Consider the following 23,211-nt stretch of genomic DNA (forward strand, 5'->3'; position numbering starts at 1 on the left):
TCAAATCTGGTTGATTGGAGTCAATGCTTCGTCAAACTTTTTACAAGAGGTAATAATAATAATAATAATAATAATAATAATAATAATAATAATAATAATAATAATAATAATAATAATAATAATAATAATAATAATAATAATAATAATAATAATAATAATAATAATAATAATAATAATAATAATAATAATAATAATAATAATAATAATAATAATAATAATAATAATAATAATAATAATAATAATAATAATAATAATAATAATAATAATAATAATAATAATAATAATAATAATAATAATAATAATAATAATAATGATAATAATAATAATAATAATAATAATAATAATAATGGCAATAGTAGTAGTTATAAAGTCGGTACATGTATTTGTAAGAGCGGATATTGGGGTTCAGCTCAAACTATGAGCGTGGCCATAGAGTCTAAAAGTGAAAAATGAGAACGTCTTTCCTCAGGAACAACGCTTAAGGACTGGTTCTCAATCGCGTTCGATCTCAATGCTTAAAATCTCTGAATATACACAGTTACACAATGTAAGTTTTAATAAATCAAATTAAAAGCGTTCTAATTATCAACATCATCCATAGTCACTCGACCTTCCCACAAATCATGAAGTCCTAACATCTCAATCTTCTTGGCATGGAATTCCGCTACTGTTAAGAGCCCTGTCTCCAGTGCTGTGGTCAGTGAATGCACGATAGGCGGAATGTCTTCCTTCTTAAACCCCAAGTGACCAAGCGGCAATGGGGTGTTGGGCAACACATCCAGAGCTGGCTTGAACACAATTTGCTCACGTGCTTGGAACGTTAATTGCTGCTGCTGCTGCCATTGTTCCTGCTGTTGCATCAGCTGCACCTGTGGTTCTTCCTGCTCCGCTACCCTGGCCGCGGTGAATCCGGTCGAGACCTTAGAATCTTTTGAGTTATCGTGTGAATAGGATGGTACTGCAGCCGTCATTGATGCATCAGCAGGGCTGCTCTCAAGAACAACAGTTTCTGTTAAGGCAGCTGTGCCTGTTGCCAGCTCATTTTTCAAGCTGGACAGTTCATGAGAAATAGAAGAAAGTGGCATATCTTCATTAATCCCTGCAATGTCCGGGCCAGAGCGTGATGATGCTGTAGCCAGGAGTTCAGCTGAAGTTGTTGCATTGCTCGAGGTCTGGTTGGTATCCACATCTGTGCTCTTGTCCTTGGCAGCCGCATTAGTATCAGGAATATTGACTGGGTAAGTTCGAAACCTCAGTTCTTCCAAGAATCTCTCCACGTTCTTTTCGACGCCTCTGAACAATCGATAATCTGTGGCGATGTCAATTAATCCTGAAAACTGAGTCTTGCAGATATGTTCAACGACATGACTATGAAGAGCCTGCCATGATTCCATGATTTGACTGGTCGTTGGAAGCTTTGCAATCGTGGTTGAGTTTGGATTACGCATACGGTCGAACCACTGCTCCAATGTGAATGAATTGGCGGTTTTCTGATCCAGCATCTGGATTGTGTATCTGTGGAGGGCCAGAACGCCCAGATTAATAGTCGTCAATCGATGGATGATTGGCTTCTCTACTTCTGAATAGGTCAGATACCGGTCTAGCCTTAACTTCACGCCCTGGATACTGGCATGCGTACACTCCTTATCCGATAGCAAGTAAGGGAAGAAAGACATATTCAAGTCACCGACAGAAATTTGAATTAAACCAACAGCGTTCCATGATGCTAGTATTTGGTCCTTGAGATGATGGCCAGAACTAGTGGATGGGTGAAGTTCAGTAGTGCTACTTGGCTGAGGAGTAGATACGGATGGTGGAGGTTTTTTGAGCTCTTCCTTGGCAGCTGTAACTTTTTGGTTCATTGTGCTTTCCAATCGGGACATCACAGTCTTGAACACAGACACAGTCTTGGCTCCCGTCAATAGCCGAAGCCCCTGGAAATGTGCAATGATAGCCTGCGAGACATCTCTATCGAGGTCAGAGCCGTTCCAATGATCCTGCATCACTAGCCTAGCAGGCTCAACTGCCATCATTAAAAACCTTTTGTTGTCGTAGGAGAGCATAGAGGTCATCCGTTTCGTTTCCAAGACGATCTCCATGATTGAGCATGGGAAAATTGGATACCGGTGGACCTTTGATAATGTTTCGATGGTGATACCTTCCATCACAAGGTATCCCTCAAGCCACCCACGCCCTATAGGTAAGAATTGGATATCGAGCGGCCCTGTTGAGATGGAGGCTGCTCGTGGATGGAAAGGTCGCAGTTTCGTTCGGAGCCGAGCCTCGTCCAGCTTGAAATCCATCTTGCCGATCTGCGATCCAAGGTCCCCTGTGATCCGCATTTGCTGCAGTCGCATTGCTACAAAAACATTGTAACCAAGGAAGCTCGATTCCCGTTTTCCACTAAATGGAATAGCGCCTGATCCAGGAGTACCTGCAGTTTCATTATGACTACCATGGCTTTGGGGTGGTTGTGATGCACCTAATGCGGCTTCAAACCCCTGTGTACTAGAGGCAGATCGGCTGACAGTCAATCCATCACGGATCAAATAGTTTGCCTGGTCCATCCATATCATCTTCATCAGTACAAGGATCTCTGCTTGCCGCAGATCAAACTCAGTCAAAATTTGCCTAAAATCAACAGTGACAGATAAAGTCTTCTTGCTGACTGGGGCTTGCCTTCGGGTTTCCGCAACCGCATTGAAAATCATTCCTTTAGTCCCGACCTTGAAGCCTTTATCCTGCGAGAAGATATGGTGTGTATCCGAAGACGCGCCACCAAATGTTCCGGCTATAGTGGTCGATGTGTTACCAACCTTGTCAGAATTGTAACTCATCAAAATATTGCCTTGCTCAAAAGTCAAGACTGACATGACCTTGGCCATTGGCTGACAATTAAATTCAATCTTTGTCCTTTCAAGGAACAAGTAGCAGGTCACAACTAGTTCATGTCTCTTGGTTGCCACCTGTTGAACAACAGCGGGGCCACTTGGGGTATCTACTTGCTCAATTGGCAAGGCGACCGGAGCAAGTGCTAACTTGTCCTCTATCTCTCCAACCACTGATGTAGTGGCAGAGGCTGCAATAGGGATAACTACTTCGGGCTCCGAATACTGACGCTGTCTCCTAATCCCGATTTTGAGGCCAGACACAATGTCTTGGAAAAACGGAACCAAGGATGGATAGAATGTGTTCTCGCATGAGTGGATGTTCACCTCTGCATGAATCCTTGGCGGCCCCACTGCTTCTAGCTCTGTCACATTATCACCTAAGGGGATACGAAGGCTCGTCCAAAGTGATAGGCCAGGAATGATGAAGCGGTCTACACCAGAGACTTCTGCCCCTACTTGCGCAAAATTAGCCTCAGATTCCATGAATTTGGAAGCCTTGGGCATCTTTGAGATGTAGCTTTTCGGGTAAAATCTACAGACGCTTTTACTACACTCGAATGTGTTCTCGATCTTCCAGATGACGGTGCCGGAGGATTGAGTTGACGCAGATAGGATTTCATTTTTTGGTGTAGATGAGGAACCTGAAGAGGGTGGAAGTCCATCTGCCCTTGATGAAAGCGGGGTTGATGTAGCCTGGTCAACAGCTAAAGACGTGACAAGAACTTTGCTATTGTCGTAGACATCACTTATAGTGTTGATGTACCGTACAATATTGGGATCAATATCCAGCTCAAATCCTGAGACAGTTGCTTTGGATGAAATCTTTTGATGTCTTGCTGACTCTTTGTTCGCCTCAACCTGACAAGAGATATTTGGGAACAGTAATCGATTCATCTTGGGGTGACTCTTTGATCTGAAATGATCATCCTTGCTCTGATCGAATCTGGGTACGAACTGGGCACAAAGATGACTCAATGTTCCAGAAGAAGTCTCGCCACTCTTGGTCAACATAGCGATAGATGTCGCAGAGACTAAAAATGCCTCAACAAGCCTTTCACTTCTATCCATAATATCCTCGCGTCTATCGAGCGGAATCGCAACAGCTACATCATCAATCTTTAAGAAAATCTCCGTCAACTCCAGCATCGAACGTGTATTGTCCTTGTAAGCTGGCACATCAACGTCAAGAGACTTCATAATTCTTTTGGTGTTATCCGCCAGCTTGGCCATATCAGCTGCTCTCAACTCTTTGCGTCGCTCGAGCTCATGGGTATAGTACGAATAGAGCCCAATAATCCTGCTGACGGACTGGGGCTGCATCAGTGCATGAATCTTCAAAAAGCTTACATAAAACGAACTAACAGAGGTCTGGGCGAACCGATCTTTGTCTGAGACATTAGGGCTAAAATTCTGAATGTTCAAGTTGATAGTGATATATGCCTGACGGAGCTTTCGTGCTTGAATATCTTCGGCCCGAGTCCCCATGCGGATGTTTCCAACGTGATGACTCAAAGAAAGAGTTATACTCTGAGCATACAGGCGCCATGCAAGCTTGTTCTTGGCCATCTCAGCCTTGAAAGAGGCAACTGGCACGGGGTTGGGATTATTAGTGATAATGCCTTTGAGTGAATCTGACTCGAAATACAGAATGGCGGAAGGGCTGACGGCTGCAATACTCAATCCTACTAATGAAACTTTAACGGAATATAGCAAGCCTGGATCCGTCTGCTCTGCGTGTGTTATCACCGGTGCTGCTGGTGTCGTAGTCGCGGGAGCAGCTTTAGAGTCTTTGGCAAAAATGTCCACCAGATCGTTCACTTCCGCACCAAGGAGCGACTGAGCTGTTAACATATGATCAAGCATATTGACATTCAGTGTCATTTCCACAAAGTCAAAAGAGACAGATGACTCTAGCTTTTTAGGATATCGTGCGCCGCGCGCAAGCGCACCAATAGATGATCGCCTGGTACGTGCAGGAGAGGCCGAGTCGATGACATTCATGACACTTCCAGAAGCTCGAATCACTGGTAATGAGAAGTTAGCAGCGTGCTTATCTTCTTGAAGTCTTGATTTGCTGCTGTTCTTGGTCTTTGGTTGATTTGCAATAAAATCAACAGATTGACGTAAAAGCTGGGCTGTATATGTAAGTTGAGGAACAGAGAATGGTAATCCAGGTGGTACATCATGGAGCATGATCATTAGGTCGCCGGCCTCATATTGGAATAACAAAGACGGCAACATGTGTAATTCGAGGGTCAGTGCCTTGAGAACGATCTGGACCTTGAGCTCACGAGGAATTGAAGGGGTCACGACCTTAGGTTGTTGCTTCCGATCGGCCTCCCATTCATCCATGACGCCTTGGAATAGGAAATCGAAACTCTTCATGTTTTCCTCGCGCCAATCCTTTGCAAACATATACAGCGTCAGAATGCTTCGAGGTAAAGCAACGTTAACTTGTTTAAATGTTACTAAAAGATTGATGACTTCTCGCGGTACGCTGGCCTTTGTCTGTTTCGGTCGTCTTGCGGGAGTAAGCTGACTCAATGTCGCCTCAGAATTGATTCCAACGATGCCAAAAGTCAGCAGCTCTTTACTTGGTGCAATGGAGGTACTGTCTTTGGAATAGACGCGCTCTTTAAGTGACGAATTGATACTGCTGATGTTTGTGGCCAAAGAAGCAATAAGCTTATTAAACCCAGACCTGCCTGCAGACGGTCCGTCTGGGTTGGATCCTGAGCTTTTTGCCACTGAAATACCTTCAATATCTTGCTTTGGGAATGTTCTTTGTTTAGCGAAGTTCAGAGCAGATACTTGAATCTGTGAGAAGATCACTTGGGCAGATAGATTATGTGCCGTTAGGGTGATGCGTATGGTCTCAATGACTGCCATACCATTAAAAACAACGTCAAACCGATCCAATATTTCCATAAGGGTTGGGCCATTTTCTACAGCAGGTACCATAGTCGTTTCTCGATTCAATTGTAAAGATTGGCGTGGTGATGAAGGATCTATTGGCGAAAGGCAAAAGAACACCGCGTTAATACTATCTGGAAGGTAAGGGATCTTAGTAAGAGAAGATTTAAATATAACACTACAGCGATCACCTACGTTCCATGGATTTCCGTGCTTCCGCCGGACGCTTGTCGGCACTCGACTCGAGAATCTTATTAAACTGGGGCCTAAAGATGCGCTCAATCCTTAGAATATGTCTTGTGAAGGCAATAACCACAGGATTCACATCGATCTCTGCATTCTTGAAACCTGTCTTGACAGCGATATCCAAAAAACCGGTGGTGAGTCTATTGGTCTCCGTGATAGAGGCTCCTGGGTACAGTTCAGATTGGGACAGAACGTCCGGTTTGTATCTCGACTCAAAGTTGAATTCTAGGCCAGCGATTTGCATCCTGTTCTCCATTTGTTCATCGTATATTGCTGCTTCAATTTCACCCAGATTAAGCTGGATTGAGTTGGCAGAGTATCTAAGCATCTCATATACCCATGATTCCTTAGGCATGGATGTGCCATCTGGCTCTGTTAGGCGCTTCCTCTCAAAAACATCTGAAAACAGACGACATTTCCGAAGATCATCCATCTCCCAGCTTCTCCAGTTGGAGAATACGGCAATGACAATATCATACATTGTGTCGGTGCTAAATGATTCGAGTTCAGGCTTCTTCAATGCGTCTTGCAAGGTTTGCGCGATCTCAGATGGCATTAAGCGCATACAGTGTCTAATATGAGCCAATAACTTCCAACCATCATCCTCACGGTGATGGAAAGTCCCAATTCGCAATGTTGTAGACGGTCGTGTCAAGAAGACAGGATCTGTGTTGACTTCCTTTTGCGCTGAAAACCGAGCGATTTCAGAGAAAAGTGTTTGAAGCTGCTTAGACCGACGGAGTTGGAACCGATTAAGAATTGTCTTAAGGTCTTTCATAAATGTAAGCCAAGAGCATATCGATCCAGCAACAATCTCTGCGGACTGATTGATGAATAGTACAGAGAGCTTCTCCAGATTTGCATAAAGATAGTTGGGGTTTGATGAACGGACTAATCGCAACTTGAACTGCTCAAATGATATATCGGCAATGACCGGCTCCTTCAGGTACGAAAGATGATTAATACCAAGGCGTGAGAATTGGTGGCGAGCGTCTGGAATACCAAAGATTCGGACAGTGGATGCAGAGACAAATCTTGCATTCAGCTTGAATTTTGAAAAATCAACGTTGGCTCTCGACTCCACTACTTTAAACGAGGCTATATGTATCTTCCCTGGAACAAACTTTTCAAATTCTTCATCTTCATATTTCACGGCTGCAATAATTGCAGCATCATCCAGTACAATATCTATGGCACAGAGATTTGCACCAGAGAGCTCGTACCGTGTTTTGATCATGCTGATATCATCACTGATATGGATCGCATCAGGCATCATCACATCCTGAATGAATCGTAAATGTATGCGAGGTATGCTGATAACAAATTGCTGAGAGTGTAGCTTACTCGGCAGCATGCGAGCTAAGAGTTCTACATATTCCATTTGAGTGACATCAAGCATCGTTTCCAAGTCCCATTCCTAAGCATGAAAAACATATCATATTAGTCTCCAGCACATTTCCCTTTGGGTAATGTCTATTCAGGCTCCTGTTAACTCTACCTCAGCATTGATAGCCTCCAGGAATTCTTGAATAATCTTGAGAAGAATTGGTGTGAGTAATATTTTGACATCCTGCGTGGCTTCAATGATAATAGTTGTGCGTCTTTCATCCGAATTGGCACTACCCTTTGGCTGGGCGGATGAAATTCCACACTCATGCATATCTTTGGTCCCAAATATCTCGTCAAAATTGGCACGTGGATGGTGTCGGGGAATGTCTTCTAAAATTTCGCCCATCTATTGTCGCGATTATAGAAATAGATCATTAAATAATTATCTGAATGCCTCTTGTACTTAGAATTAAAAAAAAAAAAAAAAAAAAAAAAAAAAGTGACATAAAACACATACTTGTGCTTGAGAAAACATCACTCTGGGAGGCGGAAGATATGGATTACGATAATTGGCAAATCGTGTACTTGAGACAGCATACCTTTTGAGGTAGGTACTGTATGGGATAGATCTTGCAGGAGCAGCAGGCTGATTCTGGTACTCAGGCTCTTCGGGATCTATATCAGAGGAATATGTTAACATTATGCACTACACGGTTAATGATTTATGTGGCAACCTTGCTTTAGTCAATTTATAATCTAAGGTACCTTGAGGTATCTTTGGGTACTCATATTCATGGTCAGCACTCTCTTCATCACTGGAATAATGAATTTCCAGGTCATCTGAATCGATATCAAGCCAGCTGTCAATATTCGAATCCTGAGAACTTGTCTCACTCTCTTCGTCGCTTTCGACCGATGTGCCAATTGAGAATGAGGAGGAGGTGGCTCTATTGATTGCAGTCGAGTATTAGATATAACAATACAAAGAATAAGACAATCCTTTTCAAACCTCTGGCGTATAAAATAATATATTTACCTCCGAATGGATTGTTGTCGACTCCGCTCTTGTGAGCCTATACTCGATGCATACTCGATCATGGATCCATTTTCATTCGAAAATTCTATTGATCCATTACTGCTAGCGATCTCCCCTCTCATCGCTGCAATGGAGATAAGAGATGAAGCATTAGGTATTTCTTGTGAAGTTTATCTCACATTAATCGCACATAAAGAAGCAAAAATATTACCGGTTGGGTCTGAAGTAAGTGGCGGAACGTAGATCGTTCCGAAGTGATTGCCTTTGAGATTGGGGTTCGGAACTAAAAAAAAAAAAAAAAAAAAAAAAGTATAGGAGTGAGACTTGATATTGCTCGTCCTCAAAAACACTTCATGCAATTCAATCCAAATTACCAGGTGGTGCATAGCCTTTTCTGGTATAGATATAGGGGCAGCGTAATGTCTCCCGATCTTGCTCCTGCACAAAGGCCTGTTGCTTCTCACGCCTTTCTTTCCAGTCACCTGAGCCAATGTACACTGTAACATCAAATGCACAATTCAAACTAGCGATTTCCACCCAAGGGGCTTGATCATTGTAAAACTAGAAAAAATCTTGTTAGGTTTTTTTTTTTTTTTTTTAATAATAATAATAAAAAACCCACGCACAAGTGAAATCACGTATATCCAATATTAGACTTACTGGCTCTGTGTCGCCCATTTGCTCAACCTTGTTGGCTTCTGTTAAAGCCATCGAACGGATGAGCAATGATTGCATCTTAAGAACCACGCGGCCTAGATATCTTTCATTGATGACATCGTCAAAGTGCACGATAATTCCATCCTTCAAAAGGACTTGACTTACGACGTCTCCGCCCCAGATGGAGACATCTACCTCTTTCACACTCAAATCGACAAATGTGATATCGGGAGGTATCACAGTCGCATATTCTGGTGGAAAAGCGTTATCGCCATCCTTCAGATTATAAGCGAATGCTTTGGCGAACGATGACACACCCAATAGAAAAGATGGTTTGATTTGACCATAAATTGTTCCAATGTCCAGTTTCCAATTAGCTACGTATGTTGTAGTCTTAGGTAATGGGCCGAATAGTCGGTGAGCATAGACCGAAATACCTATAGCCAGAAGTAAGATTTAAGAAATATAACCACAGAATCCAACTTATTAAACCTCAACGGATAAACTCCCGCTGTCTTACCATCAACAAATAGATAATTCAGATCCCCGCCTCGTGCAGGCTTCCCAGTAGGAATACCGACATCTTTGACTTTCCTACTCCACGTCAATGGGCTGACACTCACATGCATGTCTATTTGAATAATACGCTTTCAATATTAATAAACTAACCCATACATATTCTCAGGCACATAAACCTGCATTCAATCTAGTCATACCCATATAAACATCCAAGTTCCTCATATCCAGTTGCAGTTCTGCGCATGTTATTTCAGAGTAAGTATCCGAGCTGTACAGGTTCTCTGGAAGGACTAGTGTCGTGTCCGTGGTGACAAAGTGAACATAAACTTCAAATGGGTCACTAGGGGGCTGAAATAACCATGGATATATTTACGTGTCAAATGTAAAGCTTACTCAGTTTGATTTAAAGAGTTTCAATATATTTTTACAGCATTATTACCTTAGCGCTTGCCTGCTTGCGCTCATCCATCTCAGTCCCCACAGCATTGTTTCGTTTGTTGCGGTATTCCTCCATCGTAACAAAATTGATGTATAACCCAGCATAGTTGTCCATTAAAATCAAGACATAGCGGATCACGTTGCCAAACAACTTAATCGTTACTCCATGGCCCTATGAAATGCAACAAAAGGGAGGAGAGAGGTTATCAGAATATACTGAAGTATCGCAGTTATTTGAGTGATGAAGCCACTAAGCTTGAGAAATGATAAACAATACCTTGACTTCCAGATTGAGGGATTCCAGATGAGCAAGATCGACGAAATCATAGTACTCGTATGTACCTTTGATGGCGACAGATGGAATAGTCGCAAAGTTTCTGGACTCTGGAGTGGAAAATACGCCCAGAGTATGAGATTGAGGAAGTTTGATCTCTAATCCTCCGTTGCGGATCTATAACAGAAATAAAACACAGAACTTAGTTTTAGAATGGTTTTAAATTATTCAGTCATCTATCCTATGAAACTAAATTTACCTCCACCTCGAATGCAATTGCTGTGATTTCAGGATTATATTGGACAAACGGCAGAACGACCTTGCAATCCAATGCCTGTCCAGACGCGATAATGAAGGCTAAAGGAGCAAGAGTAGTTTGTAACTAAATCGATCAACAGAGATTTTTTTTTTTTTTTTTTTTTTTTCCAACTTCTTGGGATTACAAAAATGTATTAAAATTTTATATCCTTTGTACCGTTATCATCAATTTCAGTAGGCTCGTTAATGATGTTGTGCTCGTTCACATAGGTGTACAGCTGAAAGTTTGGCAGTTTGATGTCAAACACATATTTGAATGGAACAAAATGAGCCATATCGACAGATGGCCCTGATGTCCAGTCTTTGCTTAGATCCTGAATCAGCGTGATATGATCCCGAAGAAGAAATATTTTAGCGCTATCCAATGTGAGTTCAAAGTCCCAGTCTCTTTGTGCATTCCAAACTAATGGGTTCTGGAGTTGACATGCCACCTAGAAGATAATTATGCACGTTTGTGCTAGTTAATTACTGTAAACTAAAGAGGCCATGACCGCAGATCTAACATACTGATCTTACAACCCTCAGTTTACCTTTAGTTCCTTAAGATCGATAACAGGCGCATAATTCACGCTGGAAGTAACAGTCAATTTTTGAAGTTCAACTAAAACAACATTTTTATAACCATCGGCCCCATAGATCATGGGGATATCAACTGAAATCATGGACCCATTATCCGCTTTCAATTCCAACCATCCAAAGGGCCTCATTGACTTTCCCCCTTGTACAATTTGGAACTCTGGGTCATTATATTTCCAATCCTGTATAAAAAAAAATAAAAAATAATAATAAAAAAAAAAAAGGGCTTAACATTTAATTCATCCAATTTTTTTTTTTTTTTTTTTTTTTTTTTTTGCAATACCTTGGATTTCTCTTGCGTGGGAACTTTAATAATAACAGAAGTGCTAAATGTCACCATGATCTGTAGTGCAGCATGGATACGGTCTTGCCCTGGCAGCGCCTTTGGAGAAGGATCTAAGGTTCGGTATGCATTAGGAAAGAAAAAATTCTGGATCTCCGAACGCTGTCGATCAGCCCAAGGACCGTACGAGATGACTGCCTCGTCAATGATAAGCTCCATGCCCCATTCTGGTGGTAAATCGTAATCTACTTCTACGCCATGTGATGATGGTTCTGGGACCTTGCCTATTGGTGGACAAACCATTGTCACGAACGTTTTAATATGCGATTTACTTTTTGATTATTCTGAATATCAGTTCGATGTTAATTCATTGTTGTCGCACCTGCTACATCCGTGTAATATCGTAGGCCGAGTTCGTTGCACTGAAGAACGTTACGAACCATGGCATACTCATTGAATTTATTTTGCTTCAGCTCGTCACGAGAAAAATTTTGGTTGTACCGTGGTAAGCCATGCCACTCCTCTGCCACCTCCTTTGATACCCCAAAATAAGATGTCCATACTGCTTTTAATTGCCGTATTATTTTCTGAACCCACGATGGCCGGCTCGAGGGCCTATATGAATACAAAAATAATAAGGAATCCTTGTTTAACAGTTTCAAGACTTCCAGCATGTTGATAAAAATTAGATAAACATATTGTATCCACATACAGCTGTGAAATGCCTGGAGCATTGTTCTCCATATTTCTTCCAGAAATGGTTGTATTGTAGTCGGCATTTGGCTTGAGATCAATTGAAGGAGTCTCAAAAGTAACAAGCAGCACTGTTTTATATTTATCTAGAGCGGAGCGAGCCTATATATAAAGCAATACGCATGATGAATGTTCAACAATGGTTTATATAATATAGTGATCACTGCTGAACTCTTTTTGCCTTCTTAATTCACCTTGGCAGCCGAGTACATCCCATGTGCTGACGGAAATGATGCGACAAGAAGGGAAGGTAGATGGGCATTTCCCATAATAATAGCACCTGTTTCGCATGCGATCTTGACAGGCAAACAACGCCGGAACCAACTGTCTGTTGAACCATCGTCCTGTGACGATGTTTCATGCATATTGACTAACATATAAAAAAAAAAAAAAAAAAAAAAAAAACCCTTCCATTCAATGCTCTGATTCATTTCGAGATGATCAGTTGCTTGATACAAAGGTGCGTATAAGATATTACCAGATACGCTTGGGTTGGTAGCATTAGCTGAGGTATCTATGGGTGTCGCGTCTGGATTTAAGCCCAATGTTGCTGCAAGCACATCATATGCTGGTGTGCGATTGTACATAAACCACTCTAGTCCAATAAGATGACAATTAATCCTACAGTTGTCCTTGTCAGTCATACCTATCAAGATGATATTGAGCTTTTCGTTGTGAGAGATTTTTCTTTTTTCCTTATTTTGCTTGAATAAGAGACCGCAGTGTAATAGTTTCAGGAGATTATTTTTACCCGTCCTGGTCTCTTTTGATCCTGTAGAATCCTCTGGGATAGGGTCATTTTCGGTCCTCACGTTCCACAGCCAATATCGAAACGAGATAAACCCATGAAGCACAGTGATAGACTGATTTCTAGAGTGATAACGGAAGTTTTTGAAAAGAATCCGCCCTCCAAGTGGTGCAATCTGTAATGACTCTATTCATTAAATACGAGTTGTAAGCAAATTATTATTATTTTTTTGACGAAAAATAAAAATAAAAAATGAAAAAGTGGATTGAGAGGACATGTACCAAATTCAATGTACGCCTTCATGTGCCTCCAAGTAAACCAGCGTATCAATTTGGACAGCAATTGTGCAAAGATACGGCTCGCATAGAATAGAAAGAAGACAGCAACAAAGATAACAACTAGACAATAGATCAAGAAGGACCAAAAGGATGCGGTTGTATTGTAATCGACTAGGTTGACATCGTTTCCCGCCATTTTGATGTTAATTTAATAGGATGATAGAATTTCTTTTCGTTTTCGCCCTTTCTGACTTTGTGCTTTCCTTGCCAAGTTGGAATTTGGTGAAGCGGGAATGTCCCTGTATCTGCCTCTTTATTTTATTTTTCTTTTTTTTTTTTTTTTTTTTTGTTCAGCAGCTTTTCAAAAGGACATCGAATCCAACAGCGTTCTCTCGAAATGATAGATGAGTGAAATATAAATATGATTTAGAAAAAGTGATCCTGGTAGATTCAAAAAGAAAAAAAAAAAAAAAAAAAAAAAAACGATAGTCAAGATGAGCTGAGAATGACAAAAAATGATGCTGGGAATAAAATGAGCATGCACAATAGCATCTTTTTTACCCTTTCTTAATCTCCACACAGGTTCCTCTGAGTTAATTTTCCTGCTGTGCTGAATCACGCGCATGTTTGCTGTGGAAAAATCAATTTCCACTTGCATGTAAACAGCTTTTTTGTTCGTTTTGATGGTAAGATGCAGATGTCTTCTGAGGAATGAAGACGATACTTCTTCTTTTTCAAAACCACAGCTTATCTCGATGGCGAAAGGCAATGTCCTATGAAGCATTCTTCTTCCAATAATGAAAATGGCTACAAACAAAATAACTGCGCATCAAACTTCGCCCAAGGAACATCTTTTAATTGTTTACATCTCTTGATTTTAGGGTGCTCAATACTTTAAAATAAGAAGAAAAAGAAAATCATTAATTGAATGGGATTCCCTATTACCAAAGCGGAGTGATTAATAGCGGCACATCAATTCTTCTATTACTTTTTTTCTTCGATTCTTTTATACTATTCATGAAGATCACAGATGATTCAAGAGGGCTCTTCACATCGGTGATGTTTTCGGGTGCCTGACTTATCTGTCAAAAAAGGCAACTGGCGTCCTTAAAACTCTATGATTATGACTACTCTGCTGTTCAGTTCAGGAGACCAGAATTATTGAGTAATGCATCAGAAGTTAAGGGAAAGCAAGCGTTGCATTTTCCAATATGTAGCAATTCCCCATTTCCTCAATCCTTCTCAATCCCGAATGACCAAGTTGAGAAATGCTCCCGATAATGGTATGGTAGAGTGAAGCGTGAGACTTGCTCTTGTCTTTGATCTTTTCGTGATATTGGTTTTTATGCGAGGCAGATGAATCACAAGGCGACGTGTCTGATGTCGGGGATGGGCTTCTTAACCTCACTGCAATCACGGTACAAAAGGAACTAGAGGAATCATTGGAGCGAGAAGGTTCAGACAGCTTGTTTGAGTTACTTATTGATGCCGCATATGTGTCGTTCTGACCTTTGAGAAGGTCTGATAGACTATGAGGTCCGTCAGCTAAGCTGCATGCCTCTTTAAATGCTAAGAAACGCCTTTTTCGATCCTCACAATTTCCTTTCTTGAACAAAGGTGAATGCTTTCAAAAGGTGGCCGTAAACAAGTGTACGCTTAAATATGAATAAACCAACGTGGGCATCATAAGTATGTCAAAGTGTTTGCAAGAGCAAACTTGTTGAATAGACGAGATGCAATGGAAACCAGGCTAATGTCTTAATAGCTCTTTAGTAGGGCCTCGAATAACTGTGGGTTTGAGCTTAGCTTTCAGTTACTCATTTCGTTCATATACTACAACGACGACAAAGCGCCAGAGAAGGATACTCAGCAATTGAGCAAAGCTGTGGTCCGGATCCCCTTTGCTTGATGACCATACGCTGGCTAAATGCCTTTTTATCAGATACCTTAAGTCGAAAGAGGGAGCTATTTGACAGCCCCAATTATAGTTCGTATCACATAGTCCTCCCTTCTCCTATTAAATTTGCACTTTACTCCATCAGAGGGGCTCTTTGTGCATTTCACATCGCTGACACTAAGAATATGTACTACATTTTATACATTTAATGCAAATACTTACCTTTCTCTCTCTCTTTTTTTTTTTTTTTTTTTTTTTTGAATGATCTTTGGTTGCCAGTGGCACCGGCTTTGATCTCTCTCTTATACAAAACGACATCATCCTCATTGGATATTATGTTGACACGCCAGATTATCCCGTAAACGTTACATCAAAATTTCGTCTACATCACCATGGTCGAGTGGGAGAGAGAGAACTTTAGCTTTATATATATGTGGATGTTGATTGTTGCATAGCAATTCTAAATTAGGGATCCAAAAAACGCAAGTACATTGTTTCAATACACCTGTTGTTTTCGCCGAAAGAAGCGATAAGTATGAACAAGCAACCAACACTGGATATATTCTCGCTTCGAGTAGCATTCAAGGACGCTCTAACCACCAAAGAGTTTACTAGATTATCCTGTCTTGGGGAATTTATCTTCACAGACGCCAGTGAACCTTGAAATATCCACCCATTCTGCATCGGACAGGTACAACTCAGGTTCAGGGAAGTCTTCCATCTTGAGAGGAGACATAATATTGACGTACTAGTCCATAAGGCCCTTCTTTTCTTTGGCTGTTGTCGTCTCCTTTTAGGGAAGAGTCCGGTAAGGTAGAGTGAACAACTGGTAGAAAAGAGGAAACAATGTCTCCCTTATGGCATTGAAAACATAAATTGTCATACCGACAATTCGTGTACGTCGATTTTCCTATTTGTAATAGCCAATCAAGGCTTTATTTCCCAAAAGCTTGATTCTCATTCTCTTCTATCTCGCAGAGCCTCAATTTTTTTTTTGTTTACTTTTTTCACTTTTTAATAAAATACCCCGTCCAGTTGGATCCCAATGTTCTTTACATCATGATGAAAAAGGCGAATGGCAGCTAGCGGATGTAAGAGGATATATGGCCGGTTGATAGGTAAAGTGGGTGACTTATTGGAAGCTCAATATCAGGATCATTCTATCTGAAGCTACAAAATCTGCAACGAAAGAATAAAACGGTTTATTGTTGATTTGGGTATACTCCTCTGGCTTCTGATGTGATTGGTTAATAGAACCAGTGAAGAAAACGCCAGTTGAGGTGACATGAATAGATGCTTAGTGGGAGTGTTCCTTCTACGTTATAAAAAGTGAAATGTACATGAACCATAAGTAAGTGTATAATGAGAACGAAAGAAAGATGTTGTTGGATGTCCTCGTTTCTGTATTCAAAAGAAAGTGCGCCTGACGTTGCCTTCTGAATACTCATTCATTAAATTGCCAATCATTGCCGCTCGTTATCCACTCCAACATCCGAGAAGGTGGGAGCCGTAGAAGCCTCGCTCAGGAATAGAGAGTTTACATCAGCAATACGAGAAAAATGCTTCCAAACCCCACCAGAATAAAGTCTGTACCATGGACCAAGCACACAAAATTAGCCTGGCAAATTTACCAAGATAATCCTACAGAGTAAAAGTCCAACAGATGCAGGCATGTCAAGGAGGAGCTGTTAAGAAATATATAAGAAGATATTGTCTTTTTTATCTATCCTCCAGCTGGCGTTTCCGCTTTTTTGAAAAAAAGTCATCGATACCATTGATGCTACGAAAATTCGGGAATCTTTATTATTGTCGGCGTCATTTGGTTACGGGCATATTCATACTCTAAAAATATATTGATTGAATTAACTCTAGAAAGAGCCTGTTGCACTGAATTGATGTTGCGGTAGTGGTTCTCACCACGACTTTATAATATAGCTTTAATAAGTCGTAGGATTACTGATGTTGAGATTGATTTAGTGGCTGATTGAACCTCCAAGACCATTCATTTATGAACCACCTGAGTCGAATATCTTTTGTGCGACTGCAAAGCTAGTGATTAATGATGGCTTTAGAGGAGCCATTTGGCCAATGTCCAAAATATATGTGAGATATTACTGTGGTTGTTCTGCTTATGAAGGGAAAATGCCATGTCGAGAAGTGCCCCACCTTGTGGCCACTGAATAACGACGTGAATAGTGTCTTCTAGTGGCAACACACCCAAGACCGTTGAGATCTTGCTGCTTTGATTTCTGTCTTTGGTTTCACATTGCTAAGCTTGAGTATAAGGCCTCAAACCAGGAACGGAGTCATGCCAGAGGGCAAGTCGGTATGCTGTGACGGTAAGCTCTGGATTTATTTCGTGGTTTCTATCTTGAGACCCCCGACAATGTCTTCTTCCAAAATATTTACGGGGAAGAGCGTGTCTTTCCCATGAACAATGAAAAGAGTTTAATCATGGTTGATGATGAATTGCGTGGAAGGGCGATTTGGAAAGCATGATTGTAATCAACGACAAAAAGAAGAGTAACGAAGAGCACGGAAAGGTGCAAAGGTGAGAAGGGGTTGAGGCAATGAAAATTTGTGATGTTGAGAATGAGAGCGCTACTGTGGCACTTCAATTTGTAATAAGAAACTTTTAAGGTGTCATTAATATTTTTGTGATTCGCATCCATTCCTTGGCCCACAGATCATTATCCTGAATCGGAACGATTGGTATCATTCATTCCTCGGAACGTGGCACTGACATATGGTTACTCTGTATTCAGTCATCGGATTCACGCAGGGATTTCACATTGATCGAAAATATCGCATTTTAAAATAAAAAATCAATACTATGAAGCATGATTCAAAACCATTATCACAGATATTTCTAAAGGAACTGCAAACTGTTAACAGTTAAGAAAACGAAATGAGCTCTCGCGGTCAAACTGTCAGTAATCTTTGTTCAGTGATGGGGAGAAGGAATTTGATCCGTCTAAGATAGTACAAAAAAACGAGGGGTATGAGAAGTATGAGAATACAAAATAGGGGAACTATGAAGTATGGACTTGTGGTTAAATGCCCAGATTTCAGATCCAATCGATGGATTTTAGCTGGTGGCGAGCCTGACAATAAAGTTTTATTAAGGGCTGTGTCTATTCCGAGGCAAAGGAAATACATGGCGATCGACCTTTTTCTTTCATTCAACATTTTTACTCTTGAAAATCCTCCATACATAAAACAGGAAGCAACAAAAGAAAGTTGTTTAGTTACGCTTTTTGGCTGGATAATTGATTCATGAGTCTCCCAGTTACAGATTCTTCTGCAGAGTTGAGGCCTCGAAGTCATCTGGTGAAAGGCGAAGCAGAATCAGATGAACATCATCGTAATACAAAAACTACGGCCACCAAAATTTCAGCTGAAGGGAGTCTAGTCGAAGGCACAAATAAGAGAGCTCAATTAAAAAAGCTTCACTCTCCGAAAAGATCGGCATCATGGTCTAGCTGGGCAGCTCTCACGCTCCAAGTCTCTCTTCAGGACTGGATATTAATTGCAACAATGATCTTCGGAGGATGTTGCAGCAATGTGTTTGCATTGGAGATCCTTGTCAAGTAAATCTTTATATTTGCTCAACGCTTTTTTTTTTTTTTTACAATCATTCTATGGGATTTTTTAATCCGAGCTATCATCATTCCTTTCATTCACGTATTACATGTTATCCACAAACATAGCGATGCTCCTAAGAGCGGTAATAATACCAATGGCAGTTAAAAGCAAGATATGCATGTAATTTGATAGAAATACTAATGCGAGGATCCTATTGACTCGTTTGAATTTAATTGTCGTTGTTGATATAGGTCAGATGATAACATTTGCACAATTTGTATTTGTTTCTTTGTATGGTCTTGCCATGCATCTCCGATGGCCTATCGCACAAGAATGGTTTTCCGGACCGACCAGTAGCAAAAACAACACAAAATCATCAGATTCAAGATCGATATCAGGAGGCATTTGGTGGTACATCCCACACTTGAAGCAGAGACGGATACCAATTTCGCGCTGGATGATGATTGTTATCATGTTTTTTACAGTCTCTGTTCTTAACAACTGGGCGCTGGCCTACAAGATTTCGGTGCCGCTCCATATTATTTTTCGATCTGGAGGACTGATGGTTGGAATGGTGTTGGGGATGCTATTAATGAAGAAGCGGTACAGCAAAGCACAGATTTTTGCTGTGGTTATCGTAACGATTGGTGTGATTTATGCAACCACAAGTGCGAAAGCCAACAATTCGTCACCAGGGCCATCACAGAAGCATCAACACAGCCAGCAGCAGCAGCAGCAGCAGCAACGATTGCAAGGAGAAGTTAGTACAGGCGACTATGTAATTGGTGTTTTCATGCTTACAGTAGCGCTGATTGTGTCGTCCTTGATGGGTCTACTTCAAGAGTCCACTTACCAGACCTATGGTTCTGAATGGCGCGAGGGGCTTTTCTACTCTGTAAGCCAACAAATCATTGCTCGGAATATTCAAATCTTTGGCCGATTATTTAATTATTTTTATTTTTATTTTTATTAGCACTTTTTAGCATTGCCGATGTTTCTATTGTTTTATAGTGATATCATGGAACAAATTAGAGTCTTCAACCGTTCAACGCCCATTCCTATTCTACAATTGGTGCGTCAGATTGGACCATATCTCCCCACAACTCTTGCCTATAAACTAAGCTCAATTACTGTGCCCAGGCTATGGATCTTTTTAGCTGTGAATACTCTTACACAGTATGTACAATTCATTTTATTTTATTTTATTTTTTTGTTTAGAATAATAATGGTAATGACTGAACGCCTTATGTTTACGGTTTGTTTGTAGGTTCATGTGCATATCGGGTGTACATCGATTGACATCGCTTTCATCAGCACTGACGCTTAACTTCATCTTAAACCTACGAAAGTTCACATCACTTTTGATCTCGGTTCTGTATTTTGAAAATGGATTTGGGTTTGAAATGGCGGTTGGATCGAGTCTTGTCTTGCTGGGCACCATCATGTATTCAGTCTCGTCTTCACCAAAAAAGTCAAAGTTATCTCCTATAGTCGTATCAGATTCTGAGAAGAAGAAATAGTTCAAAAGGCAATCAGTAGCTCCTTACCAGCCACTATGATAAATATCTATTTTTCACCATCATTGCGTTTGTTTTTACGAGATAGACACTTGCATTAATGTAGATTAACAAAAAAAAAAAAAAAAAAAAAAAAAAAGATTAACATTGTTTTGTTGCCTTATTCAGACGCTTGGTATTAATGCAGGTGCAATAGGATTTGTCCGTATAGATCCGCCTTAAATAAAAAATGATTCTGCTGCAGCTCAAATCGCCTCCTGGCCAATGCTCTGTGGGAGGAAAGCTGTGCTCTTAATACAAACACTATTTTAGTCGAGATGTACATGCACTTTGTTTTTTAATAATTATTGATGCAGATACAAGTAATTATACATCATGTTCATATATATATATACAGACAGCATCACAAATCTACCCATCTCGGATGATATTGAGATTGGGTTCAAACGTTTTCTCCTCACCCAAGATGGTTTGGATATGACCCACCTTTGGAAGAGTAACAACTAAAGTATTTCTCATTACTGTCTTTGCAATCTTTTACGAAATACAAGGTTCAGGAACATATTATTGATCTAACCTTATTGGATGAAAAAAAAAAGTTCTTTTATTCATGTAAAAGAAATAGTTGCATGGATCGGAAGCTGACATGCCCCGATTTAACGGTTCCCCCATGCAAGTGTACAACATGACTGGATGAAAAATAAAATAAAGCACGCGCCAAATCTGATCAGCGATTAATATTGTCTTTAAAAAAGGAAGAGACGCAAGATACAGTCGTATTTCAACCGCATTGAGGCCTCCTTCTGAAACAGCTTCTTCTCTTTCTCAACAAGAGAATGGGTGAGTCTGTTCGTGAAGAGAGAGAGAGAGAGAGAGAAAGCATCTTATTTCGCATATTCGTATTACATGATACATGTAAACAATGTGTAACGGTACACTGAATACCATTGACGTGGTGCCATTGACTGAACCGACCAACGGGGACACCAAGTGCTCTCTACTTGCTCTGTCATGTACATTCATGGACATGTATTCTTTTTTATTTTGTTCATGGCATTTAAAAAATAGAAACTGCACAAGAACATTCAAACTTGGAGACTCGTGTGTCTAGTGGTGCAACACAGCTTGTGTTGATTAGGAATTCTGTTGCATCGTTGTATCTCTTACACCGCAATTTTTTTTATCCTACGAAGGGCTGGAAGAACAGAGTTGGCAAAGCAAAGCAAGGCAAATGAACAAGTTCAATGGTTCGATTTCTTTATTTTTGAAGAATTTAAATGGATACATGGATATGAATATCTTATTTGTGAGCATTATAGCATGGACATGAAGTGGGGGAAGAGCCTCTTTTACTTTTTCCTCCCTCTCCTCATTCTCCCAGAACGTTCTTGTTCTCTTCACTCTCTTCACCTTTTTTTTTTTTTTTTTTTTTTTTCTTTGGTTTTCCTTTCCTTTCCTTTCCTAATCCCCTTTTTCTTTCTTCCTTTGGTCCTTCTCCACGCCCTTCCTTCTGTCTGCCTACAACGCTTTTTTTTGTATTACATCATTTATTTTCTACGCCATTACAAAGGGTCATTGATGCCATTACATCCATCCATTCTTCTCACTTCATGACCACCTCTGCTTTTCCATTTGTAACGCCTCATGGCATTCCACCACAAGATGTACCCTGGCTGGCTGACTTGATTGCACGTCAGGCTGTACGTTTGTTTGACCCCCGTCAGTTACATGACTTGACTTTATCAGTCTCAGTTGGACCCAACTGTATTCTCCACACAGCTCGTCTTCACTCTTCCTCTACACTCCCCCATACTCATGCACATCCTCTCACTCACTCTTACGCGCAAAGCAGTAATACATCTGGCCTTGATACAAGTACTACAAAAACCAATACCACTATCACCTTAGTTGCTCTGAAGCAATACCATCGACCTGCAGACCTGATTTTCGAGGTAAAAATCTAATATTACATGGTTTTAATGCCAATGATTTTTACCTTGTGTATCAACGACCAACTAACCTTTTATTCATCTTACTATTGGCCTGGACCTCTACAGGTTCATCAATTGCTTATAACGCCACCTTCACCCCATACAAATCCTCTTCTGGGCATTGTCCAGTTAGGAGATCAGGGGCTCACCTGTCTTGTAGTGCCCTACCATCCTCTTGGCAACTTGCGTCGATACATTGCAGACCAACGAGCCAACCTCACAGCCATTCAACAGATGCAGCTCATCCATGATATCGCCTCAGGTCTCGAATTTCTTCATCAACGTGGTATTCACCATCTGAATTTACATTCTGCCAACGTTCTCATCACATTACAGGGTATGGCTATCTTGACCGACGTTGGTCGTGCCAATAACAGAGCAGAGGTTGGAATGCCTCCAAAGCCAACAGTAGAACAAGAGCGAGTGAGATCATTAGCAGTCGTCTTCCTAGCACCAGAAATTCTTGCCTCCAACTCCTATTCGAGTCGTAGTGATGTTTATGCTCTAGGCATGGTTATGTTCGAATTACTGACGGGCAGAGTAGCGTTTGAGAAAGATCTAGATCGGCCAGGGCTATCAACTAAGGTCATGTTTGGACGACAAGATGAGATACCTGCTAATATCAAAGGCAGCCCTGGACCTGCATATGAAGCACTGATTAAGGACTGCTGGAAACTAAATCCTGCCGAAAGACCGCATCTTTCAGGACTCAAAAATCGTTTGGAGCAACTCATGGCAGAATGTAGACAGAAAGCAGAGGCATTAAAACTACAGCACCAGGCAGCTCTGCTACAACAACAGCTACTCTATCAACAACAACAACAAGCACAGTACAACCAACTATATCAGCCAGGATCTATTGCACCACCTACACCGCCCTTACCAGACGGATTATCTGTTGATCCTATGCTTCAGGCAAATGCTATCACAGCCCGCATTGCTGCCAGCAATGCTGCTCAGGC

At 40.9% G+C, this 23,211-nt stretch overlaps 3 protein-coding genes across 3 annotated transcripts; 2 read left to right on the plus strand and 1 right to left on the minus strand.

The window, feature by feature from the left end:
• Positions 1-572: 572 nt before the first annotated feature.
• BCR41DRAFT_419552 (hypothetical protein) lies at positions 573-13,579 on the minus strand. The gene is made up of 23 exons (XM_022029779.1): positions 13,263-13,579; positions 12,985-13,167; positions 12,712-12,879; positions 12,428-12,603; positions 12,193-12,335; positions 11,863-12,095; positions 11,481-11,764; positions 11,152-11,379; positions 10,779-11,052; positions 10,563-10,660; positions 10,307-10,480; positions 10,031-10,201; positions 9,789-9,939; positions 9,593-9,703; positions 9,076-9,509; positions 8,790-8,976; positions 8,627-8,698; positions 8,416-8,539; positions 8,145-8,326; positions 7,897-8,054; positions 7,549-7,785; positions 6,000-7,467; positions 573-5,899 (listed from the first exon to the last, which is right to left on the minus strand). The coding sequence occupies exons 1-23, from the start codon at positions 13,453-13,455 to the stop codon at positions 579-581; spliced, it is 10,770 nt and encodes a 3,589-aa protein (XP_021884901.1). The 5' UTR covers positions 13,456-13,579; the 3' UTR covers positions 573-578.
• A 4,771-nt stretch (positions 13,580-18,350) lies between these two features.
• Positions 18,351-20,370, plus strand: BCR41DRAFT_347520 (UAA transporter family-domain-containing protein). The gene is made up of 5 exons (XM_022023111.1): positions 18,351-18,746; positions 18,867-18,883; positions 18,993-19,636; positions 19,715-19,917; positions 20,009-20,370. The coding sequence occupies exons 1-5, from the start codon at positions 18,433-18,435 to the stop codon at positions 20,259-20,261; spliced, it is 1,431 nt and encodes a 476-aa protein (XP_021884902.1). The 5' UTR covers positions 18,351-18,432; the 3' UTR covers positions 20,262-20,370.
• Positions 20,371-22,243: 1,873 nt separating this feature from the next.
• BCR41DRAFT_300676 (kinase-like domain-containing protein) lies at positions 22,244-22,945 on the plus strand (the record flags this gene model as incomplete). The annotated part of the gene is made up of 1 exon (XM_022020583.1): positions 22,244-22,945. A coding segment is annotated over one exon (702 nt), but the record flags the coding sequence as incomplete, so codon positions are not given.
• Positions 22,946-23,211: the final 266 nt, after the last annotated feature.

The sequence above is a fragment of the Lobosporangium transversale genome (genome assembly GCF_002105155.1).
Source record: "Lobosporangium transversale strain NRRL 3116 chromosome Unknown BCR41scaffold_5, whole genome shotgun sequence".
Lineage (NCBI taxonomy): Eukaryota > Fungi > Mortierellomycota > Mortierellomycetes > Mortierellales > Mortierellaceae > Lobosporangium > Lobosporangium transversale.